Raw genomic sequence first — 26,886 nt, forward strand, 5'->3', positions numbered from 1 at the left:
GGTCTGTCTCTTATGTTGTAACGCGTAGCTAGCAAAACAGCTATCGATTTCTTCAGCCGTCGTTTTAACCAAGTCATTTTAAATATATGTCATAATTTATAGCTGTGTGTAGTGTATTGTTATACTACGGGAGATGGGAGTCCCCGCATTTTTTCGTTGGTTGAGTCGGAAATATTCTACGATTGTTGTCCATTGTACAGAGGAGAGGGTAAGCCTTTGTTTGTAGCCAGCTAGCTGATTGCTAGCTAGTGGTGCGCATTTTTAAGGCCGTGTAATAATGATATACTCTTTATTCCTGTAAGGTGTTTGTTAGCACAGCTAGCAGGTACGAACGTTACTGAACTTTAGATATCAAATTACCTATCTAGTTATTATCACTTTTCTCTTAACGATATAACTAACTAGTATAACATTAACATAGCATTTGTCGATTGAATGAACAATGTATGGGATGCACGCAACTAGTTAGCCAGCCTACTATGCTACTTGCAATGAGGCGCGTTCACATGCACATTAGCCCGGGCCAGTCTAGTCTGGGGCTAAAATAGCTAACTAAACTCCACGATTTACTATGTAGTTGTCGGTGACTGGAGCTCCGACGTCACAATTTAAAATAAAAAACGACGTACTTCAGCACCCAAAAAATAGCCCTCAATTACACAGAACAATGTCGTGTGTAAATCTTTGTTCGCTAAAATCAGTCATTTTAAAAATTAATTTAATTTTGTGACGTCGGAGCTCCAGTCCGCCCACACTATTCGCCGCCCAATTCCATCGTACATCGTTGAGTTTAATTGTCTAGGGCGAAGATAGCCCGGGGCTAACAATTAATTGTGAAACGACTATTGAGTGACAAATTGTCGTTGCGCATGACGAGTCGAGTTGGTTTGCAAACAAACTGAAGCTAGACAGCCCGTCAATGTTTGACTAGAGAACATTTAGCAGAATCTTATGCATGGCATAGCCAAGTAACGTTTCATATAGATAGCTACAAACCTTATTTATCGTTAGTTCTCATTGCAACTCATTTAAACAAGAATGTTTAATTTTGTTTTCATCTTCCCTTCACTCACAGTCCAAGGAATGCAATGGCATACGGATTCCTGTTGATACCAGCAAACCGAATCCAAATGAAGTGGAGTTTGACAATTTGTACTTGGACATGAATGGGATAATTCACCCATGTACACATCCTGAAGACAAGTTAGTCCTCCTCACAGAACATAGTTTTGTCCCAAATGGCACCATATTCTCTTTATAGTGTATTACTTTTGACCAGGGCCCATAAAGCTATGGTTAAAAGTAGTGCACTATATAGGGAATACTGTGCCATTTGGAATACATCCAGGCGGTGTATAAATAGTTATTTATCTCTATAGTAGAACTCTTGTGTATTACATTGAATTGTGATGATAATCTAGTCTTCACACTCTAAAACTCAACTTCCCTTTCACAGGGCTGCACCTAAAAATGAAGATGAAATGATGGTTGCCATCTTTGAATACATGGATCGGCTCTTCAATATTGTGCGGCCCAGAAGGGTTCTTTACATGGCAATTGATGGAGTGGTAAATTCTGCTGCTTTCTTTTCGAGAGATTTTTGTAAAAATCTATTGATCCCTTTTTTTTTTGTGATTTTCTACAGTATTGTACAAAACAATATGTTGGCCAATGACCTGTGCAGCAGTAGTGACATTATGTTGTTTCTCTGAACAGGCCCCTCGTGCCAAAATGAACCAGCAGCGGTCCAGGCGATTCCGCGCCTCCAAGGAAGGAGTGGAACTGGTTGAGGAGAAATCCCGCATCCGAGAGGAGATCCTCGGGAGAGGTGCATATATTTTCAGAAAACTGTCTATACTTTTTTTATCCTTCCAATAGCATTTAGATAGCAGACTGCTAAGCACTTATTTAATTACAAATATTTGCCATAACAGAATGACATGAAATATATAAAACAACGTTTTAATCTTTACCTTTTAGGAGGGTATCTTCCATCAGAGGAAATCAAGGAGAGATTTGACAGCAACTGTATCACCCCAGTAAGTATATGAGGCTTTTCTTGTTGTAGAATAACAATATTTTGTAAGGCTATGTGTTACTGTCGCCAATATTTTGCAGTGTAAAAAGCCTTTTTGACGCTGCGCTAAAGCTGAAATCTTGTGCAGAGGAACTTGCCCCTGCTACTTTTTGACCAGTTTTTGTTGTGAAGCTGCTAAGTTGTGAATACTGTCTGGAAATTCATTATTATTCATTTGAAAATTCTCTAGGGCACAGAGTTCATGGACAACCTTGCAAAGTGTCTCCGTTACTACATTGCAGACAGACTCAGTAATGACCCTGGATGGCGTAACATTACAGTAAGTATTATTGCGAAAAGGTAATGGCATCTCCGAAAAAGACCCCAACAAATTCTAATGCTTTGGTGGTTTAATTTATTAAAAAGCTGACACGTTTCAATCTCAAGCTGACTCATTTAGACCTTTTCGGCTTTTGAAAGTGTTCTGTTGGTCTATTCTTCTGCTCAGACATGTTAAGGCCTTAGAACATTTCTCAAGATGTGCTTATTGGAAATGAAACAAAGGTCACGTCTGACACAGTCATATGCATTGAATATTGCTATCAATGCTCATATGAAAACATTATTTGTTTATTCTAGGTCATCTTGTCTGATGCCAGTGTCCCTGGTGAGGGGGAACATAAGATCATGGACTATATCAGACGACAGAGAGGTACGAGTCATTCATGGTCGTTTTACAATATGTGGCTATTGACCATTTTAAAGGTAATTTGTGACATTGTAATATGGCTGTGATTTCTGCCAGGCATATTACAAAGTCTCAAATGGCCTTCCATCTTAGTGCAGTTTTTTTCAAGCTCTGCAATCACATGTATGTTAACTATATGTAATGACTCATAATCCATCCATTTATCACTTTTGTTTCTCACAGCTCAGCCCCACCATGACCCCAACACACACCACTGTCTTTGTGGAGCTGACGGTAAGCGTTGCACCACAATGGTCTCTCAGTATTGAAGATTAACCAACACATGGTCACTCTGAATCAAAATAGGAGAACATTGAGTGTCTACAGCAAAATAGCTTTCCCCAAAGCTGTGTTTTTATATATCCTGCTGCTTATATAATTATGAGAGAGCATGATGGATGCAGACATGATAGAAATTACTGTTAAGACTCATGTCAAACCAACTCGAAGCTATGTAAATGCATAGTGATTCTTATTCAGGTTTTGTTGAGTAGTTATCAATAATTGTAGGGCATACAATGTTACCTTATTGAGCCTGGCGGGCAGAAGTGGTTGAAAGTGATGACGGACATGTAAATGTAATGTTTTTCTAAGACTACGTCTGAGACGACTAATTAAGTTATGCGCCTTAACTGCAGGCAATGCTTTGCAAAATGTTACTGATCCAGTACATATAAACAGGTTATTGGTTTCCAGTCCTTAAAACAGGTGGCAAAATTACTTGCAACATTCCAACTTTGTATATTGTTAGATGATAGGGCTTCTCTGTTTTCTGCAGGCCTCATTGTTCTGCTATATTAATGGCCAGTTTAGAGTTTTGAATGGGTGCACTTACGCAGGACATGATAGATAAAAGCTTCAGCCTTCAATGGTTCATAATGCACTTGGTGGACAAAGGAGGGATAATATTGCGTGTAATTAGCTTGAAGAGGAGCCTGATACATTCAGGCTGTGTCCCAAATGGCATCCTAGGCCCTATATAGTGCCCTACTTTTGACCAGGATCAGTGAGGCTCTGGTCAAAAGTAGTGCACTGTGTAGGGAATATGGTGCCATTTTGGGCGCAGGCTCACTCCCCCAAATGGATAAATCATGCTATTGTACGTGTATATTAACATTTGTAGATGATAATGCATGCATGGCTCATAATGTAGGCTAGGTCATTTAATTAACATAATGCCTTAGAAACCGGAGTTCATTGTCCCGGATGACAATGCACGTATAAAACGCAGTACTTCAGAGCTATTTTCAGCCTTTCAATGTGTTGCAAGATTTTCTGTTTGCACAAAAATACTGAAGGGTCGAAACACGTGGGTTTTACATTTAAAAAATAAAGACGCTCTTTCATCAACTGCCACTGTTATCTTAGAGTTGCTGAATTTCCTCTTCAATTCTGTTTGCATATTTTATTTGGATTTCCCTAGCTGACCTTATCATGCTGGGCCTTGCTACTCACGAGCCCAATTTCACCATCATCAGAGAGGAGTTCAAGCCCAACCAGCCTAGGCCCTGTGCTCTGTGTGGACAGAAAGGCCATGAGATCAAGGACTGCCAGGGAGTGGCCAGGGAGAAACAGGGAGAGGTACATTGACATTATAGCTATGTCTCCAAGGGCCTGTTTCATGGACACAGATTAGGCCTAGTCCTGGACAAAAAAGCATTTTCAATGGAGCTTCTCCATTGAGTTTGGTTTTTAGTCCAGCACTATCTGTGTTCAGTAAATCTCCCCTAAAAAGTCTACATTCCATTTGCTCTACATTTATCAGCAATGATGACTAATATTGTGTTCTTATTGCAGCATGATGAGTTTGCAGACACTATGCCGGCTTCTGAACAGGAGTTCATATTCATCAGGCTGTGCGTTTTGCGCGAGGTACGTTCCGTCAGACATTCTTGAATTTCTAAAAAGACTGGTAGTTGTGTTTATGGCCATGTAGCTGGTAATTCTCTCATCCATTGTGTTATTGGTTGTATGTGTGAAATACGTCCTTGACTTATCTTCCGATCAAAATTGGATAAGGTATCGAGGCATGTCTCTCCCCAGTTTTATATCTGTTTATCATGGCCCGTTTCCTTTTCCACAGTACCTGGAGCGAGAGCTGACAATGGCCAGTCTGCCCTTTCCATTTGACTTTGAGAGGACTGTCGACGACTGGGTCTTCATGTGCTTCTTTGTTGGCAATGATTTCCTGCCCCACTTACCGTCCTTAGAGATTAGGTAAGCCTGACTGAACTGAGATGATGCTTACCATCTTGAAAACACCTTGACAAAAAAATGAATTCTCGCTGTTTCCATACATTTCAATTGTTGATGATACGTTTCATGTGTCTTTCAGAGAGGGTGCAATAGATCGACTGGTGGGCATCTACAAAGACGTTGTGCACAAGACTGGGGTACGTTTTGTCAGTGTAGGCTTAAGTATATCCCCCCAAAAAGTATTTGGGTCAGTTTCCCAAACACCGATTTTAGTCCTCAACTAAAAAGCATGCTCAATTGGAATTCTCCATTGAAAAAGGTTTTTGGTCCAGGACGAGGCTTAAGTTGTCTAGGACACAGGCCCTTAAATCCTGTCCTGACCTTTCGTCCTTGCCCAGGTGTCTGTTCATAGGCCTAACTTGGCATTTGTCTCTCCTCACAGGGCTACATCACAGAGAATGGCTTTGTCAAGTTGGAGAGTGTTGAGTTGATCATGCAGGCAATCGGCGTGGCTGAGGACAACATCTTCAAGAAGCGCAAAGAGGACGATGTAAGATGAAGGATGATCAGTAGCTTTCAGCAGGGACATTACTGCTGTTCAATAAATCATGTTCTTTGGCTAAACTGTGGGGTGGGAGATTTTCCATATTTACATGAACCACTGCATGGTTATTTGATTAAACTAACTCTCTCAGGTGGGTATTTTGTCGTTGACACTATCATTTTAAGATAATGTAGACGATGCCAATGTCAGGGAATTAGTCACTGTGAACTGAAAGCCCATGTCCTTTTCCAGCTTCACTGTTTGTGTAACTAATGGGGTTTGTCTTGTAGGAGGGATTCAAGCGAAGGAATAAGGAGAAAAAGAAGAGGATGAAGGTAAGTGGAAAAATATGTACCTTTGTTATTATAGCTTGACTTTGTATGGTGTGGTTTAAGATGTGTCAATGAAGTCTCATTTGTTTGATAAGATGCCCTTAAACTCTTCACATGTTCCATGTTTCTTTGAACTATGACTAAGCATGGCCATTCATTTCAATAGGCAATCACACAGTATTTTTCATTTATTCTGAAACTGTCAGTGTCATAGCTCTGTATTGAAGATGAAGACTGTTTCAAATGTTCCCTCAATAGATGTGTTAAATCAGGGGTGCACAAATCTGGCCCTTGAACATCTGCAACATTGTATGCTAGTTTTTTCTTTGGACAAGTGACTAATTTAGACCTGGGAAACCAAAAGTCTGTGCAAGATTTGGGAAACTAGGAAACAAGTGGGAAACTTAAATTGAATTTGTGTTCCCTAGGCTCAGCAGCAGGGCCCATCCTACCTGACCAGCGGTCAGTTTGCCCCCCAGGCCCTTGGCGGCAGAGGCAGACCTGAGGTTGTTCAGAACGCCCGGCACCAAGCCTTCGATATGAGGATGCAGGGCAGGGACCAGCACAACAAGGTATGATGGGGGCTGATCATGGGGATATTGCTTCCTCTTAACTTGGTGCAGCAGGAAGAAAGCCCCCTATTAGTCACTAATGAGTTGTTTGGGCGCAGCAGGCAATATGGGACATTTTCTACAACTCTGTGGTTAGTGTCTGCTCTGAGATTGGAGGTTCAATCCCCAACCGAGTCATACCAAAGACTCTAAACTTTTCTAGGCATAAGACTTAAGTGGCTCCTTAGGGCCCCGCACCACTAGGGCCCCCCAACTCAAAAAAGGGTTTGAAATGTGTTGGTGCATCAGAAGTTTTCTTCATGTCAGTCACTGACAGTCCCTCAATTAGCTAATGTCAGCTAACATTTTCTGGATTGCTAGGTAAGTATCATGGCCAAATTACTGACTGGGCACGCAAGGCACGTTATCTGGCCACTTTGATTTTGTTAGTCACTCTCACTCAGAAATCATATGAGCATGGCATAAGTCATGGCAAAATGTGTAGAACTACAGGAAATGTGCATGAAACTGCTGTTTTCTCACCACCCCATGGCAAAATGAGTAGAATCGCATGAAATTTGTTTTAAAACTGCTAAATGTTATCTGCCCCATGGGAAAATGTGTGGAATTGCACGTAATTAACTTTTAAAGCTGCAAATTTCTCTCCGCCACCAAGATGGGGGGGGGGCACAAATGTTTTGCTCGCAAGGTGGGGGGGCCCAACCAAATTTCGCTTAGGGCCCCCAAAATGCTCCACACGGCCCTGCTTGGCATTAAGGCGATGCCTTACTTGCATAATTATACAATTTATAGGTGATTTAAAAGTAGTCTCTTTATTTCAGGATGTTGCGCAATCCCTAAAAGCCATAATGAAGAATGGTGGCCAGGTATGCCTCCACTGATTTGATTACCTTCAGTTTGTAGTGATTTAAAAACTGGACCAGAATTTATGGCTTGTATTGATCAAATGCAGTGGAGGACTTTTGTCTGTTTGTGTGTATATACACACACACAAACACACACACACACACACACGTAACTCCCAGAATAAAGGAAACACTTGAGTAAATGAGTGTGGCGTCACTTATGGTGTGGGGTGCATTTTCCTGGCATGGTTAAGGTCCACTCAACCCCTTAGCGGGCAAGGTAAACGCCAATAAATACACCGCCATTCTGAGTGATCACCTTCAACCTACGGTGAAGCATTTCTATCCTGATGGGAGTGGCCTCTTCCAGGATGACCATGCCCTCATCCACATGGCATGAGTGGTCATTGAATGGTTTGATGAGCATGAAAACGATGTAAACCATATGCCATGGCTCTGTCACCAGATCTCAACCCAATTGAACACTTATGGGCGATTCTGGAGCGGTGCCAAGGCGCATTGAAGCTGTTCAGGTGGCTTGTGGTGGCCCAACGCCCTATTAAGACACTATGTTGCGGTTTCCTTTATTTTGACAGTTACCTGTATGTACCCAGGGCTCTAAAGTTTGACCATTTTGGTCGCATATGCTCCTAAATATTTTGCTGTGCGTCTAGAAAAAATTGCCCAGAATAGTTCTGATTAGGCCTCGCTGTACCGCTGCCTCTGAATGCCATATCCCGTGTCTGCAGCTTCTTTTGACCGCACAGGAAAATGGACACAGATTTAAAAACGTTTCAAACCATGACTAGAGAGAGCCTGTCAACGAATTCAGCAAATAGTTGCTGTTTTTATGAGTGAGTTCATGGTTACGTCTTTATTCAGCACTGTCAACACTTTTCTAAGCCATAAAATGCGCTTCTCCCTCCTTTCACTCGCGCTTCAACTAGTAATGCAGCTGCAATGAATGAGTAGAAAAGTGTATCGAAAGGCTTGTATTATTATATATATATATATATATTTATTTTTTTTGTGCATGAGGCAGAAATAATGCGGTGCGACTTGAGTTCCGCCATCAGCTTGAAGACGACTTCCCTTTTTTGATCACGGTCAGTCTCCGCGCCAGGAGGGAGAGCAGAGGGGTGGTGACCATCAGATGCAGGCGCCATCAGTCCAGTAAAATAAAAAACATTATTTCAATTTATGCTCACTCTGCTGTACCTCCACAAGTAATACAACTGATTTATAACCAGTGTGATCATAAACCTTAAGTTTAGAAATATAACAATATTGGCTGGCCTATAGCCTACTGCACAAACCTCATTGCTACAAAACTGTTTTTAATCGGTTAGGCCGGACAAAGTTGATTTACTGTTTTAACAGATTTTATTTCTTCAGAAAAGTGACTCAAGTGAGCAGATTTTTTTTTACAAATCCCTCCCAAGTTAAAATGGACTCCAAATTGATACCAAGTGAGAGGGTTTTTTCATAAATGGTGGAGAAGGAATAAATGAATACTCTACCACATTGTCCTAGGCACCTGTGCAAGCTTTAGGCCTAATGTGGGCTTCAAGAGTTATTTTATTCCATGTGAAAACCTACGCTAGGATATCCTTCCTGTTTTATTTAGAAAAGGAATGCAGATGTTAACAATGTTATTTGTTATAAGCGTGAGATAAAACACAATGGGCAGTATATCTTGTTTAATCAGTTCATTACTTAAATGTATAGCCTAACTAGGCTTTAACAAAGCATTAATACAATACAAATATTAAAAGGCCTACCATAGACCACACTTTTTAGGAGAAATAGCTTGCTTTATATAAAGGGGGACAATCATTCAAGTTGTCTGTCCAATGAGTGCGATCCAATCCCTATCTACAGGATAACTTAATTTAATGTGAAGTATAGGGTAATAAAGTAGGTTCAAAAACTGGCTGTTTGGATCCTGGATGCTGGTTGGATGAGCAGCGTTCCAAGCCGTGCTGTATTGGCCGTCACACACCTATGCCTGCTAACAGTTCCATCTGAAAATTATCACTTGGCCTCCATAAGAATAATCTTGTTCATGTTGCTGTCCGAATCATCTCTTGTGTTTATCTAAACTCTCACCAGCCTAGCATTTAGTTTGGTACAGCGGGGGTTAATATAAGCCTCGCTGTCTGCCTGGCCGACGTCGGAAACAATGTTTCACTTTTTTAATTTCGATCTCTGTAGTACTTAGAGTGAACTGTGCCCAGGTAAATGGGTTGACTAGACCTCCGCTCTCGTTTAGTGCCGAACAACACCATTTACCTGTGACTGTATTCATGATACAGCACTGACTCCATTTACCTGTGACTGTATTCATGATACAGCACTGACTCCATTTACCTGTGACTGTATTCATGATACAGCACTGACTCCATTTACCTGTGACTGTATTCATGATACAGCACTGACTCTTGTGACTTATTGCTTAAATATTTAATAGATTTCTTTCTGATTCAAGAATATAATGTATGCCATTTAGCAGACGGTTTTATCCGAAGTGACTTACATAGACTAGGCCTATACTTTGTAGATAGACAATCATTCAAGGTCTGTCATGTAGCATTGGAAAAAGTACATTTCAGTCTAGCCATAGAGTATAGCCTATTGTAGCATCTACAGAATAAAAATGTTTTTTAACATGCGCAATTAGAAGCATCAATCCATTACAGTGCAAATTTGAGGCCAGTAGGCCTATACAGTCAATCACTCACTGCATCCTCCTTCATTTGCCTCATCCGGCTGCTATGAAAAGCCCCTACCTTGGAGTCAGTTGACCACATTGTGGAGCTCCTGATCTGTGCGTGCCACTGGCGATGCATTTTGCAGGATGTGCGGGCTGTTTTCGGCAGCGCATGATAACTTCAAATGCATTTAATCTTGGTGTTGTCTGTCGGCCTGCTGCAGGCAGAACCGGTAAAATGTAAGTTATGAATCACAAATCACCATACAGCTGACACTTCGATGTCATCACTCATTTCGATTTCAATCTGGTTGTCCAAAATACTATCTGCTTGCACTGCTTCTTTGCTGATGAATGCCCTGATCTCTGGCCAGTCGTTTGGTTCGTTGACGTTGTTGTCACTGTCCAATCAGAGGTCCGAACGTTAACAAGCACATGATCTGAGGTGGTTTGGTCTTTTATTCTCGCGTATCAGCTTGGAAAATCCTCGAGCGGACAGTGCATTATATGAACAAAGCGCCGCATAAATTGGCACACAAAGTGAAGCGGGGCATCCGTTAAACTGTAAATCAAGTTTGTCTGGCCTAATTGTTACATAGGCTTAAGTTTGTCATGTAGATCATTGATACCAATGCAAAATGTTAATTTAGTGCCTTGTATGTATCTGATGTCAAGTCTGAGTGCAGTACCCATTTTCTATTATTGCCGGTCTTTGCAAGGTTATTTTTACGAATGTACACGGTAAGAAGCTGTTACAGTGCCTCCATTCGCTCTGCCTTTGCTACATAAATGCATTAGAACAATAGCCCAAGCTGTTATTTGCACATGACAAAGGTGTTCACAATGGAAGCGTGGCAAAGGGGAAGGTCTGCGCGCTCTACCTGAGATGGTTTTATTTCTTTAGGATCAGTTTATTATCTCTTACACAAAGGAGAATATCAGTCCCAACCTCTCTTGCGTCCTCCACGATGGTGAAATATTTTTAGGTTGCTTAGCGGATTGCTGCTTGTCCGACTGAAAGGAGATGGTTTGTGTATGTTTATTTCTAAGGATTCCTTGTATGCTATCTCCTGACAGTCTTCTCCGTCTTGTCTCTTGTCCAGGCAGGGACCAGTGATGGGCAGGATAGCCGGGGTGTGAAGCGGAAAGCCGAGGACAGCGACAGCGAACCAGATCCTGAAGATAACGTCAGGTAAACGCCTACGCTACCGTCAATCAGCCAGTCAGTCAACCAGGTACTCTGTCAACCAACCAGGCAGGCGTCTCAGCCAGGGAGATGGTGTGATTTATGTCTCTCCACTGCAGTGCCCCTCTGTGGTTTCCTACTACCTCCAACCACCCTCTCCTACTCCCTGCAAGTGATTAATATGGAAAGGAGGAATATTGTCATAAATTCCTGATGCGCTCGCCAAAGCTGTTAAATCCATTGGGCTAAATTGGTATTCATGGAGGCTTTCCTGTTACTAGGCTGCTCTCCTTGTGGGCCAGTGTGGGGGATTGGTTAGACAGATGCTGCTCATCTTTGATTATGTGTGCAGAATGGCACTGCATCGCCAATCTACTAGTATGTCGAAACCATTAAACTACTTCCTAAAGAAGCAAACTAGTTTTTCTGCCTTCATGGAAATGGACTGCTATGGTAATTACCAAATCCTGTATGTAAGGTGAGGAAATGGTACTATATATGTTACTCGGCATAGTGACAAACCAATGCAAAGGCTGATGAGAATGGTCTTCTCACAGTTATATTGATGAGCAGGCCCAAGGCTTTCATCCTTGCTTGTTAGATGGCTTTGTCACCTATACAATAGAACGAGTCGGCAACAGGCGGGGCCAAGTTAATACAATAGTTGATACAATGTTTCAAGTTCCTTGCAGACAGGCAATGCATAGCCAATGTGATTTTATAGGATATTTATTTATCAAGATATTTTCTACCTGCAGGCTGCAATGTTTTTATTTGTTTGCTTTATGTAGGCTATTTTTACATATTGGCAATAGAAGTTACTTTTAGATTTGTATCATTTTCATTTCGAATTTTGATTAACCACATGACATTGATTTTTGAGATATGAAGACTTTATTATAGATAAAAGATGTGCATATGAAAATCGTAACTGGCATGCAGATCGGTAGAAATTGTATAACTTATCACTCCAAATGGAAAAGATTGCTGACCACTGGTGTATCCTATTACTGGCATCTTCAGGAGCGTAATGGCAGCGAAGGCCAACAGCAGCGGTCAGTGGAGGAGGGTCGGGAAACGTTTTTCTTGTGGTGTTATTTATTTCTGGTTAGGCTATATTGATCTCTTGCTCCCTCTTTTTAGTAGTTTGTGTCTTCATTTTTAATCGCAGTGCTTAAAGCATCAGAAAAGCTCAGTAGCCTACATATAGTTGATTTTATATGGGAAAAATATACGTTAAATGTATACCAATCGATTGGTCGAAAGAACAGATGACTATCGGTTGACCAAGAGCAGACATCCGCGCCGACAAATATCGTCCAATGGCTGAATCTAGTTGCCTACCCCCGCAATAGAACATGAACACCACTCCATGTGCTTGAAGGAATGGGAAATGAATGTGACTGTCCCTGTGTTAGGTTGTGGGAGGATGGCTGGAAGCAGCGCTACTACAAGACCAAGTTTGACGTTGACGCGACTGACGATGACTTTCGCAAAAAGGTGGTGAAGTCCTACGTGGAGGGTCTCTGCTGGGTCCTGAGATACTACTACCAGGTACAACACTCGAAATCAAAGTGTATTTGTCATATGCACAGGATGCAGTGTCACATATACACAGAAGGCCTTACGTGCACAGCGGAGAACTATCATCATAACGGCCCTCACAAAATGGGCTTTAAAAACCCCAAGGCCTAGTCAAATTGGATGGGTCATCTTTCAATGGTCAATTATTTTACTGATTATTGATCAGTATTAAATAGAAATGTGACTGTTTTTTCGCTTTGAAAATGTACACTTCGACCCATAATTTCAGGTCTCAGGGGATTACGGAGTATTCTCTGGAGGAGTTTGTTCAGTATCTGATGGATCAAGCTGTCCTAGCTACTCTGTTTGCTTTGTCACCAAACGGCCCCCCCAAAAAAACAGACCTATGTAATATCGCTTTAACTGTTTAGATGTAGATGCAGATCTTGATCTTTAACTTTAAATTCAATAATTAGGTGTCCGTTCTCTCGAGAAGATCCTAGTCTGATTAGACTGGTGCTTAGGGATTTGTCCAAGGTAATTGTGAGCCCTGTTCATGCGAGGCCCTTATGTTGACAACACATGCTCGGCAATCAACGGCAGTCCCAGGGGACGGCCTGAATGTATTCATTACTCAGGCCCTCAATTGACGGAGACGTGTCTCTTAGTTTCCGCCACACATTCACCGGGTTGGTTGTGCCGCTGGAGTTATGATGCGTGCGCACATGTTGCCAAACGCTGTGGGGGAACGGGTTAGTCAGAAACCAAAACACAGAGCTAAAGCTCAAACCTGTTTTGTGGGGGGGGGATCGCTCTGCATAAAATGGCGTTACCTTGATTTGTCACGTTTGTTTAAAAACATCCGATTTGTGCCGGGGAATTTGATTATGTACATCTTCTAGGGCTATGTAAATATTTAAACATGGGTATTTCGCCGTTTTTGTCCGATTCTCAATTTTTTTAAAATCCCGTTGGCAAAATGGCCACATTTTTGTTATTTGAATGAATGATCTTTCATAATAGACTTGTCCGCATTTAAATTAGATTTGCCGAGTCTGATGTGTAGACTGTTGAAATTAATAGGGGACCTCATTCTCTACGAGAAGAGCATTCTAGCCAGCCAGCCGGCGAAGGTCACCTATCGGTGTGACCTTTGAAATGGTAATTCACTAGCCGAGGATGAGTGTCTGGATTCTTTGGGTTAATATTCTTTTTAACTCCTCTGCACAAATATATAGTTTGAAAATACATTAAATATTGGATTAAATGAATTTCAGTGTTCATTTTGTTAGTGTTGTATAAGCGAAGAGGTACTAAGCTGGTATTGGAAAGTGTTTTTGGGACGTCCCATTTTCCAAGCCCTTCCCACCATTTCTTCCTTACACTGATTGTACTTCATGATTTAACAACCTCTACTACTTTATTTTCCAGTTTTCCCCAAGTATGCAATCTAATAAGATTTAAATGTCAGTCATACTCACAGGCAAATGTCACTTAGATTAGTGTCATGTAGGCTATATAATTAAATTGAATTTAGTTTGATAAAGGGGTATTAATTCACCCCTTTCCTGGGCATCCTTTTTAGTAGGCTATGTATTTACTATTTTACTGTTGAATTGCCATTGTTATTTCCGCAAATGAATATTTACACAAATAAAAGATAAGTAAAGTAAAATCTGCAGTGATTGGGCCCCAGTTAGCCAGTCATCTAATTAGACTGTCAGTGGACTTGGTGATGTTTTGGAGGAGGATTATTTGTCCGGGCCGTCTCATTAACTGTTTGTCTGTTGATTGACAGGGGTGCGCATCCTGGAAGTGGTACTTCCCGTTCCACTACGCCCCGTTCGCCTCCGACTTCAAAGACATCAAAGGCATGTTCACCGACTTCGAGCTTGGGACCAAGCCGGTAAGAATGGACAGACTGCAGTGTTTTCTCTCTGTCATTCCACTTCAGTCTTCCCCTGGTTAAGCCTGTCTAATGTTCTGTGTGTTTCAGTTCAAACCCCTGGAGCAGCTGATGGGCGTTTTCCCTGCCGCCAGTGGAAATTTCCTGCCCGAAACATGGCGGTCACTCATGAGTAATCCAGTAAGTTTCACTTGATTTTACAAATTTTCAGCATAAAATGTTTTATAGTTGATAGTGTGAGCATCTGTAGATCATCTATAGGGGACCATAGATGTACAGTGAGCTCCGACACTATTGGGACAGTGACACATTTTTGTACTTTGGATTTGAAATGATACAATGACTGAGGGTAAAGTGCAGACTGTCAGCTTTAATTTGAGTGTATTTTCATCCATATTGGGTGAACAGTTACAAAATAGCAGCACTTTTTGTACATAGTCGTCCCCCGCCCCCCCCCCCCATTTTAGGGGACCAAAAGTATTGGGACGAATTCACTTATGTGTATTAAAGTAGTTAAAAGTTTAGTATTTGCTCCCATATTCCTAGCACGCAATGACTACATCAAGCTTGTGACTCTATACATTTGTTGGATGCATTTGCTGTTTGTTTTGGTTATGCTTCAGATTATTTTGTGCCCTATACAAATTAATGGTAAATAATGTATTGTGTAATTTTGGAGTACTTTTATTGTAAATAAGATTTGAATATTTCTAAACACTTCTACATTAATGTATATGCTACCATGATTACGGATGAATCGTGAATGAGTGGAAAAGTTAGATGCACAAATACTGCTCGTCGAACGTCTCATTCCAAAATCATGAGCATTTATATGGAGCTGGTCCCCCCCCTTTGTTGCTATATCAGCCTCTACTGTTCTGGGAAGGCTTTCCACTGATGTTTGACAATTAGGCCTGGCTCGCAGTCAGCGTTCCAATTCATCCCAAAGTTGTTCGATGGGGTTGAGGTCAGGGCTCTGTGCAGGCCAGTCAAGTTCTTCCACACCGATCTCGACAAACCATTTCTGTATGAACCTCGCTTTATGCACGGGGTCATTGTCATGCTGAAACAGGTAAGGGCCTTCCCCAAACTGTTGCCACAAAGTTGGAGGCACAGAATCATCTAGAATGTAATTGTTTGCTGTAGCGTTAAGATTTCCCTTCCCTTCACTTGAACTAAGGCACCCACATTTAATGTAGAAGTGTTTAGATACCTATTATTTTCTCAGTGCTGGAGTACAGAGCCACAGCAACAACAACAAAAGTTGTCCCAGTACTTTTTGGAGCTCACTATAACTGATATATTATCTGTGGTGGACTATCCAAATAAAGTGTGACCAATGTTATGATCATAGGAGTTAACTGCTACGCTACTACTGTTGTCAGGCACTGTTGAGTTCCCAACCTGTCGCTCCTTCTCCAACAGGAATCCTCCATCATTGACTTCTACCCTGACGACTTTGCCATTGACTTGAATGGAAAGAAGTACGCTTGGCAGGGTAAGTCAACAGATGATTTGACCGTTGACCTGAACACCTTGGCATGGCACTGAATGCAGGTGGTCAGTGTGTATGTCATGAATGATATACATAATGCTTTGCTTGCTCAATGGGGTCTAGAACGGGTACCACTAAAGCACTACTGCGAATGTAAAAAAGGACTTTATAGAATACATTTGATTGAATGTGTTTTCACCTTTGTGTGTAGGTGTTGCATTGCTGCCCTTCGTGGATGAGCGCAGGCTGAGGGCAGCCCTGGCTGAAGTCTACCCAAACCTCTCTACAGAGGAAAGTGAGTAATGGGATTCTTCAACTTGAAGCCGCCATTGTAAACCACTCCTTCAGAATATGAATGTATAACAGTGGTAGAGTCACAGGTACTTTATTAATGAAATAGTTAAAGTGTGAAGAAAACCAATTGACCAATTGAACACAGGAAGCAATGTTTATTCTCTTGAATGACCTTTGTGTCAGTGCTGATCAATAGGTTTATTATATAAAGAACTCCCTTACAGGAATCCTTTTGAATATTAATTCAGTCAGCTCATGTGTTCACTCTTTGTTTCAGACAAGAGGAACAGCCTTGGCAGTGATATGCTGTTTGTGGGGAAGTCCCACCCTATCTGTGACTTCATCCAGGAACTGTACCGTGGAGAATCTCACGAGGTATGGCAAGAAAGCAGCATCCCTGCAATTTGATCAATCCATCTAATAGAAGTATTAAGGACTCCCTTGAAAACAGTGGCAATTACTGAGTGGACTATCCTGGCTAAATGCATAAGCATTACATTAAAATGAAATTAATATTGCTTTGTCTGTTTACCTCAGGGCACTGAAATGCCGGCAGAACTATGCCATGGAATTCAAGGTACATTAAATCTTGACGGAGACCCTATCCTACCAGATAAGTAAGGAACATCAATTTTCTTATCACTCTTTTTGATACGTTATTCATCCTTCTCTGGAGAGAATCATGGCTAACCTATGTGTGAAACCTCATTTGTTCTTAGGCCAGTGGAGTCTCCTATCCCCATGCTACGGGACATTGCACAGAACAGTGCCATTGGGTAAGAATAATATTTTACCTTCTTAATAACCCCAGTTGGGACACGTGACCGATTTCGGACCCCGTCCCAAATGGCACCCTAGCCCAGTGGGCCCAGGTCAAAATTAGTGCACTATATAGGGAATACGGTGCCATTTAAGGATGAAGCAATGGTTTTCAGCATGATCCTCTGGCCTATAAATGTTCTCTCCATTGTGTACATTTTTTATCATTACTTGAAGCTGTCACCTTATCTGTTTGTACAAAGACTGAATTCCGTACGATTGTTCACCTGAAGGGCAAGTTGACAATCCTAAGAGCGGTAGTCGTAAGTTCACGTTACTGCTTTACACTACGTGATTGATCTCGACCAGGAGGAGAAATCTAAAGTCACATTTTCCTTCTTCAATGGTTGACTTCAAATGCTCATATTTACCACAAGATAAATAAAGTCCTTGGATGTAATGACCTGCTCGGCCCTCTGGGGGTCAGCTTCTAAGAGGAGCTGAGACTCCCTTAATCGCATTGGGATTGTGTCCCAAATGGCACCCTATTCCATATATAGTCCACTACTTTTGACCAGATATAGGGAATAGGGTGCCATTTGGGCATGGCCTCCCTCATTCACACTGGATTTAGAACAAGGCTGATGCCAAAAACCTGAATTGATACAATTTTTCTACGAACAGCGCTGGCGTATCCGATTTAAAATGCCATGGCTCGCTATTTCTCCATGGGACAGGATGGTTCTTAACTTCATTGCCAATGCAAGGCTTGGGGTCAGCTTTTCCTGGAGTTTTACTGAAGTGTTAACTTTTTAGGGAATCCACCTGAATTAACCAGGTTGTTCTTGTAAAATATTATTTGTTCTGTCTTCACTAAGGCTTAAGTACCGATTTTTATAAACTCACAAATTAATTATTCATAAAATAAATTGTAGCCCAAATTATTTAGTAAATAGTTCCTTTTTGTCTTGGCAGAGTGAAATATAAGGACCCACAGTTCGGAGAGACCTTTGTGTTCAAGGCTGTCATTCTTCCTGGAGCCAAGTAAGTTAATAGTTATAACAATGCATTGTTTTATAATTAACATGTTCCCATTGCATCAGTGCTGTATATTATCTTACTGTGTGTATGACACCTTCTGTATGTGCTTAGATACATTGCCTAAAGAACAATGTTAATATAGTGTAAAGTCTTGGATTTATCTTAAACGCTATCAAAATACTTATTGCTACACCTTGTCTAGTGGATTTAAATGGATCTCAATTGAATTTGTACACCACATCCGTGATTATAAAGAATGGCATCCAGTATATTTGTCATTTTTGCATTCGTCACTCATGTCTCTCTCCTGTCCCCTTTGACAAAGGCATATAGTATATTCATTGTCTTTTTATTTTTTGTTGGTTCATGGAGCTCTTTATGACAGTGTGGTGTTTTCTGTTTGTTAATTTTTGTGTGGAAAAATCAATAACAATTTATAATAAAAATACATTAAAATAATGTCTCCTCGCCTCTCAGGCTTCCTGCCAAGGTGCTGAAGCCTGGAGACTGGGAGAGGGGTAACCGTGGTAGGGGTAACTGGAGGCCCCAACTGGGCTTCAACTCCAACCGGCAGCAGGTCCACCTGGACCAGTCATCCTTCAGGGCTCTGGGGTACGTGTACACCACTTCAGACCATTTTAGACTTGCAGCCAGACCAACTTGTATGATATCCCTTCTATGGTCACCCTTTTGATTTATGATATCTAAGCTCTTTTACTTTACTTAGTCAGACATTCACAGAAGGCTGTGTTAGTTTACTGTCACAGAAGGATGTGTTTGTTTACTGTTACATTGTTTACAAAGTAAATACTGTTGAACCAATCCCATGGAAAGTCCAAAAATGGATTTACCAATCCCGGATTGCCCCTTTTTAGGAACCTGGGTAATTGAACATCTGGCTGATTCTGGACTGTAGCATGTTTAGTAATGAATTATGCATGCTGCCAAAGAAACCATGATGTATTCAGAAATGTTTTTGCCCACCAAATCCTTAATTCTGTAATTTAAACAGTTATTTGCCTTGATGGGGCCAAATGGGCAGGTGTTCAGAGACTGGTAATTAGGAAAACCTGGCATAAATGAGTTATTTTCCCAGAGTTGGGTTTGCTTGTGTTTAGATGTGACAGCAAATGGTTAGTAGGCATGTCTATATACTAAATACCAGTAGGAATATGTTTTTTTTTAAATAAAAATGTGTATTGTATGTGTAGGCATCTGATGCACCCAAATGTGTTACTCAATGAAGTAGCCGGCCACATTAGGGTTAGTAGACAGCTATTTGACTGGCAGCTGGGGCTTAAGGAACAGTGTGTCTGGAACAGTCCTTAGCTGATGTATAATGTCTGTGACTTACGCTGTGTGTTTTCAGTCACAGCATTAACCGACAGCAGCAGGGAGGTGGACAGTACAGCAACGCTCCGCCCCCTGGCAACTACCACCAGGGGAACTACAGCAGGCCCCCCCACGGTGGTGGTCAATTTCCACGTAAGTCCTCTTACACACACACACACACACACAGTCAGGCTTTAAAAAAACACCATCACTGCATCTCCCATCTAAAATATAGCCTTTACGTTGTCAATGCAGGGGTCTAGTAGTAACTATCTGAAATAGGTGATAGGAAAGCTAGCAAAGACTAACAGTAATCTCAGTTCCGAAAAGCCGTTTTGTTGCATCCTTTCTTACTTGCTGCTACATTTCACTTCCTTTGTCCTCGGCTGACATAATGTACCTCCTTCTAAAACGAAAAATAACTATTATACAATTAAATGGCCCTTTGTTCAACACTAGGGAGTTGGAATGGTGTAATCTGTAGGGTGCCATTCTCTCTTGGTCTCCCAGCCCCTAATCAGAGGCTCCTGGTTGGCCCCTGGCCACGGCCTCAGCCCCATGCTCCTCTAACAGCAGGGCTCTGGTCAAAAGTAGTACACTATACAGGGAATAGTGTGTCATTTGGGACGTAGACCCAGTTCTCCAATTTGACTTTGATGTTTCCATTTGCAAGTTGATGAATAATCTCATCTGGCTGCTGATAGCTTGTGGGGGAGCAGAGGCTATTCCAGTGGCACTTGATGCAAATAAGGCTTTTGGTTCCTTCGGATAGCGGCAGCCTCCCTTGGCCTCTGCTGTTCATCCCTGATGGTAAACTTGCCAATTAGCAGCTAGGACGGACTTCATCCTCTTTCTTTCTATATTAGTTATTTTGATTAAGGCAATCAGGGTTAACACTCTGGCCCATCTGTGATTGTGGGCCTGTTTCTCTTCAAATTGTCACTTTACGTAAAGGTTTTTTTTATTTTTTATTCATGGCCTTCTAGTCCTGAAGAGAAATGTAATTATTCCTGCAGTTCTTTTGAATTGTAACTGCTTAATTTCACCGACTACTGTCCCTTTGACACTTGCCTTGAATAACCAACGTCAGAAATATATTTTCAATAACCAACAATATTGTATTTTTAGCTGTTTGAAGCTAACGTACAAAACTGAAAGTAAAAGACTCAAAAACTAAACTTAAGAACGGGAAACATAGAAATAGTGCACATTTAACAGATCTGCCGCTTCTTAGACTTGCTTTCAATGCGTGACAGTTCTACAACTTGCTTTCAATGAGAATGAAGTCTATAACTCACATTTCTGTGAATTTGGTCGATCGGCCCAAAAGTGACATTATTGCAGCTTTAAGTCAGACCAATTTACGTAACATAATTGTAGAAATGTGTGTGTGTGTGTGTGTGTGTGTGTATTCCCATTCCATCCATAATAAGAGAATCTAGCGATTTTGGTCAACCATTTTATAAAAGGTTTAATGATTGTTATATTATCTTGTAGACTATTGTGCACGGATTAATAACTAGTCTATATATGGTATGAGACGACATCGATCCCAACAGCACAATTAGCCAGGCAAGTTATTGAGACGAGACTAGAAATGTGACAACTCTGGGACGGTAGGGAGCTCAGAGCGCAAAGGCTTTTGTTGCTGTTAACTGTCTCTCTCAGGGAGGATCCACTAGGTTGTCAGTAATCACCCTGGTCGGGTTGGGGCCTTTGTTGGAATGGGGGGCTCCTGTGTCGCTGTTTGCTGATTAGTGGTGCTGGCTGCACTGGGAGACTGGGGGTGGTAATGAGATTGTCGAGTGCTTCTGGACACACTGGCCCCTCTGATAAAAGCCTTCTGGGACGATCCCATTTGATTGGCTGTGTGGTAGACTGGAGAGGGTTGAAACCAAAGTTAACTTCCCCTTTCAGTGTGCCACTACCTCCTGCGGTGATGTGTCAACCCGCTGCTTCTGAAACGTGCTGCAGGGTTTTGTTGGGCCTAATAAAAACAGCTGCTGTGTAATGACCCAAGGGAGCGACACTGCTGGTGGCCATTAGTCTTCTGACATCCAGTCACATTGTACTAGCAACTTTGTCACTGCTTTATTAAAAGTTGCAGTTTCATGGTATTCTCATGGAATTCAGTTTATTCTGTTTTGGGGCTGAAAGTTCTAGGCATAGAACGTTACCGACTGTTGGCATAATGAAAGAAAATGTGTATTGTGGAAATGTGAGTTGGTTTGGGATAGTTGTAATCCTTTGGGTTAATACAGTGAATGTGTAGTGTACTAAGGGATTTTAGGTGTAATCCTTTGTCTTTTGTATCACATGGCTTGGAGCTCTGTAGTGGTTTAGATCATTGTTAATTAAGGAGATTGACAGGTGTCTAATTGTAATTTCCTCCTTGGACTGACTGCTGGTCATCAGAACAGGGCAGAAGACTGACAGGATGTTACAGGAGTGTAATTGGGGCCAGAGTGGGTGGTCCTCAATAAGGTTGTTGGTCCACAAGACTATTAACTGTCAAGATTTACAAGTCTACATATCCAACCTAATCACTTTGTCTGAACAAACAGTTATGCATTTTTAGTATTTCAATTGTATGTAGTTCTTCTCTGTAGAATTTTCAATCACTTGACAAACATCTGCTGTTGTCAATTTTACTCCACCGCAAAAGTGACTGACCGACCAGTCCATATTCTCTTGGCCATCTCAGACCACATGAAACTCTCCATATCATAACATTGAGCATTGGCCTCAAAGTGAAACTTTCAGTGTGTTGTCATCAGGCCAAACGTGCTTATTTCCCAGATATCCTATCTCCTATTTTTAACACCAACCTCCAATCCAGGTTTGTAAATGACTGGCTTTTCTTTGCTGAAGTTATTTTGATCGCACCCTTCACCCCGCCCCGCACCCTCTCCTCCCCTCTCAGCCACTCACCAGGCCTGCCCCTATAAACAAACAAGTCCCAGGCTTGCAGCTGTTCATTGCCTTGGCAACAGCGGATCTGGAAGAAGCAGCTCTCTCTACTTTTTAAAAAGTGTGGCTTTGTGAAGGGGCTCGCCGCGATGGAACCAGGGGTACTTGAGTCATCCACAGTGCTGCCCGCTGAATGCTTATTTCATTTTGCTGGAGACAAGAAATGCAAATGCAGCCTTTTTTTCCTCATCTTTTCCCCCCACCTCAAATCCTAGTGTGGTTTAGTGCTTGAATGGGCTTAATTTCATCATTGCGACTGTTTTTATTTGTGTCCGTTTTTAGATTGAGATCTATGGGTTTCATATTGAGGTTAAGGCTGCAAGTAATTGGGTTAATTTAACTTCTAACTTTTTACATACGGTCTCAGTGTTCTATACCAAACCTGAGTTTCCATTTTGATCGGCAAACACTGCAACAGGTTTAACTTTCACTCAAAGAAGGGATTACTTTGGAATTGATTCCTAAAGTTATTATAAAATATTGTTGAAGTGTAGTCTCACTTTGTCAAACTAGCATTTTCACTAAACAGAGAAATGTCATAGCTGCTTTTATCTATGCAATATGTACCGACATGTATAAAAAATTACACTGATGGCAACTCATCAGAACAAAATTCTTAGGTAGGCCTAAAGTATTGCTGTTTTTAAAAGAGCGTATTGCTCTCGTTAGCTTAGTAGTGTGTTAGCTGCTTAGTAGTGTGTTAGACTTTGGTTCCCCAGAACCACTTTTTGAATGTCTCTTTTGTCACTCACAGATTCCAGGCAGCAGGGTCTTCTAGGGGCACCTCCCCCATACAACCCTAACCCTGTACAGCAATATCCAAGGTGAGTCTATGGCATAGTCTGCTTTTCATACATAGGCGTGTATTCACAAGGCCCCTCATCCTGGGCCTGTTAAATTAATGATTGATGCAGCAGCATATATATATATATATATATATATCACACACACACACACTTTACAAACGGATGTTGTAGTATTTCTGCAAAGCCGCTGCCGCAGCATAAGAAATTAACCTTGGTAGTACATTTTGTATTTTTTTTTACACCTTTTTAAAATTCTTTTTTTTTTACTACGTATGAGGTTTAGTGTAATATATATATGGTTAGTATAAACTATTCCAGTAGTTTAGTGGTGACCACTGAGTTACACTAAATGTACAGGTAGATGACAGGCCTTCCTATATTAGTTGAGACCACTGGGCTGCACCATGGGGGGGCTTAGAGATGAATTAAGAATTTGGGAGCGCTAAACACATTTCTCTTGAAGGTTTGGCCAACTTAATGAGGCATCACTAATACCGCTCCAGCGGTAACATTCTGCACCACAGCCACAGTGTCCGCACAGACCTGCCATTGTTTCTGGCTCCAGACCTCTTGAAGGACTAATCAGCTTCTTGGGTTCAACTTTTCAGGCCTTCCAGGCCCATTGTGGCTCTCTGTCACCTTAGGTCACTAGTTATTAGTGGTGAAGTGAAAACAGTTTCTTTAACTACTTATACGAACGGGACCGAAATGAAATGCATAAGGAACTTGGAGGAGGGATTACAGATTCCAGTGCTCTGCTAAGTCTGGCATTGGGAAAGAATGTGACATGGTTCAATAATGAGGGATGGGCCCTTCTAGGACGGTTCCTACTTTTTCCTTCGGCCATTGTAGTGAATAAGATGAGACTTAATATGGTTGCTTGGCTTTATGGATGGACACATTGCAGAGGCGTTATTCGTGGAGAACCACGGTGTGCTCATCACACACAGGCAATGTGGTGTCCTCATTTCAGGGATGAGCGTGCAGTTCACGATTCAAGTGACATGTAAATGTATGGTTTATTTCATACTCTGGCATTCTTTTCATATTCTTATACTTTCAATCATGTGAAATGGGTGGCCCTTTTTTATTCTTTTATGAATTCAATCTCCAGGTCTATACCAATTAGCAGGGATGTTGCTAGGTCACCACAGTCAATTGAAGGCTGCATCAATAGAACTTGAAACATCTTTTCTTTTTTGCTCCTGATCAGGTGCTCTGATATATTTAGAATGAGGAAATCGGCAGGATAAATGCATGGAGCATGGCAAACGTGTTTGTAGCTGTCAATTAGGAGGGAAGACTGAACTTTCAAACATTGTTGTCATCCAGTCACATTTTCCAAACTATAACTGTACGTACAGCAGGTTTATAAAGGGCCAAAGAGTTTGGTCTGCTTCGTGTTTTAATTTTTCCGTGCAAAAAATGATTGCGACACTGGTGTCATTCCGGCCCTATTCACTAGCTAGGTGTTTTAACTTCAGGTTTGTTTAACTAATCTGCGTTGGTTTAGAAACAAAATGTACTTTATGACCATCTAATCTAAGGAAAATTGGCGGTGATAGTTTGTCATCTTCTCCAACATGGCAGTTAAGAACTGAATTGCAATGTAGGCCTACAGTCCTTAAATGAACAAATCCGATAAGTCTCTCATTAAAGTCCAAAATGACAATTTTAATGTTTGTGCCCATACAGACAGCAGTATGGTGGTGGTGGTGGTGGGCACGGCTGGGACCGGTCGATGCAGTCCCAGGGAGCTGCCTACCAGCAGAACGCGCAGAGAGGAGGCCATGGAGGGGGGCAGGGTCAGGGTGGATACCAGCAGCAACGTGGTCAGGACGACCGTAGAGGAGACCGTGGTGGACAACCGGTAACTACATGACTTCAACAATGTCCACCTGACAAGGAGGACGCCTCCAGATAATTTACGCATGCTATTCTGCACTAATATGTGCCATCTTTGCTCTTTATGCTCGAACTTACTGTGCAGCCCTTCTGACAGGTTTGGCCCTTGTTTTCTATGTTTTACAGGGATACAACTCTGGACGGAATTACCCCTTGCCACCCCCAGCAAGAAGATACAATTGGAGTTAAATTTAGACATGGATGGGCAGAAGGCCAATATGATTATTTTTTGCTCGCTATATTTGTCTTTCAGGCTGTTTACTTGTAAGATGTTTTTTCTTTTAATAGTACTTCAAATTTTCTTATGTACTGACTTTTTAAGAATAATGCCTGTAAAACTTGTGAAATACAAGTGAGTCAAAAGACAATTGTGTCATGGTCAGTTTGTCAAGTTCATATTGCCCCCTCTAATTTAGATTAGCTTAATTTTATTTCACATTTTCATAAATGTAGCCAAATTAAACTATTCAGCTCTTTGCATCACATATACCTTACTTTTTTCTAATCATTTCTTTCAGTCCTCACAATCGCCATAAGCTTTCTGATGTGAAGCATTCATAGAAAAATATCTGTAAACGAAAAATTTAACATGAGTTAATGGCACATCTTTAGACAAAGGTTTTATTATGTTTGAATGTTTTTTTGTCAATTCAAAGTTCCTTGTATTGACAAACTCCATGGCAGTTGCATAGAGGCTTTGAGATATAATTACATGGGAAATAAAATATAGTTTCTGATTAGGCTCTTGTTTTATTAAATCAGTTTCCCATTTTCACAGGTACATAAATAACTTTATGGTCCTCTAAATATATTTTATTGGTCTCAATTCAGTGCCCCTTTATTTAATTCGGACTCTATTATAAAGTAGGCTAATTTATCACAGTAATAGTTGGCATGTTATTTGCTTATATTTCAAATGTTCAAATCACTGAGCCAACGAATAACAAATTATATTTATTTAAAATTTGAAACATTAATTGAGCTCAGTTGTTACAGTAGTTCGAAATTCTGGCCTTTCATCATCTTTGTCTTACATTGTTTGCTCAGTCCAGAGGCCCAATTTAAATATCCTGCAAATAGTCTTGCATTTTAGGACTTTGTCATGCTGGAGACTACGTGCTTAAATATTTATGTCCACTTAACCAGGCCTGCTTGTAACGGCAACAAATATTGGAATTTATATTTATTGAATCTGTTTTTTGTTCATTAATTGGGTGGTAAGAACTAATAACAATGATGTAAATGACAATAATTGTAATTTAATTATATTAGGCCAACGTCAAACTCATAATTGTGCTATAATGTACCGGTAAAATTCGTTTCGTCCCCATGTGCCAGATGAATAAGCAGAAATGCTTACATGTCAAGCGATTTATTGTTGGTTCAACTGGATTGTGATGTGTATATATGTATGCTATGCAGCAGCAATAACATTTGTAATTTACAAAAAATGATAAACATTTCGTTTTAAAAACAAGAATCATACTGTCACATGAAATATTTCTGTTAACTATATACAGTTCAGGTTCATTAATCGAAATATTACAATACTTTGACCTGATACACTCAATGTGTCCGTAAAGAATTTAATTCCAACAAATAAAACTTCACTCCCTTCACACCGTCACCGAGTGCTTGGAGTCTCATTTTTATCAAATGCTCTTAATCAAAATTAAACAGGCAGGGTCGACTTTCTTAAAAATA

General features: G+C 41.0%; 1 protein-coding gene across 1 annotated transcript; it reads left to right on the top strand.

The window, feature by feature from the left end:
* Positions 1-26,809, top strand: LOC311106711 (5'-3' exoribonuclease 2-like). The gene is made up of 30 exons (XM_084149115.1): positions 1-208; positions 1,076-1,203; positions 1,457-1,568; positions 1,717-1,828; positions 1,981-2,039; positions 2,268-2,357; positions 2,657-2,729; positions 2,949-2,999; positions 4,189-4,346; positions 4,563-4,637; positions 4,849-4,982; positions 5,101-5,158; positions 5,404-5,511; positions 5,796-5,840; positions 6,266-6,409; positions 11,068-11,156; positions 12,569-12,704; positions 14,473-14,580; positions 14,671-14,760; positions 16,006-16,078; positions 16,287-16,370; positions 16,647-16,744; positions 16,907-16,986; positions 17,089-17,145; positions 18,104-18,172; positions 18,647-18,781; positions 19,539-19,654; positions 23,226-23,295; positions 24,973-25,147; positions 25,309-26,809. Exons 1-30 carry the CDS (start codon positions 134-136, stop codon positions 25,369-25,371), a joined length of 2,865 nt encoding a protein of 954 aa, XP_084005241.1. The 5' UTR covers positions 1-133; the 3' UTR covers positions 25,372-26,809.
* Positions 26,810-26,886: the final 77 nt, after the last annotated feature.

Source organism: Coregonus lavaretus (genome assembly GCF_964263955.1).
Source record: "Coregonus lavaretus genome assembly, chromosome: 31".
Classification (NCBI taxonomy): domain Eukaryota; kingdom Metazoa; phylum Chordata; class Actinopteri; order Salmoniformes; family Salmonidae; genus Coregonus; species Coregonus lavaretus.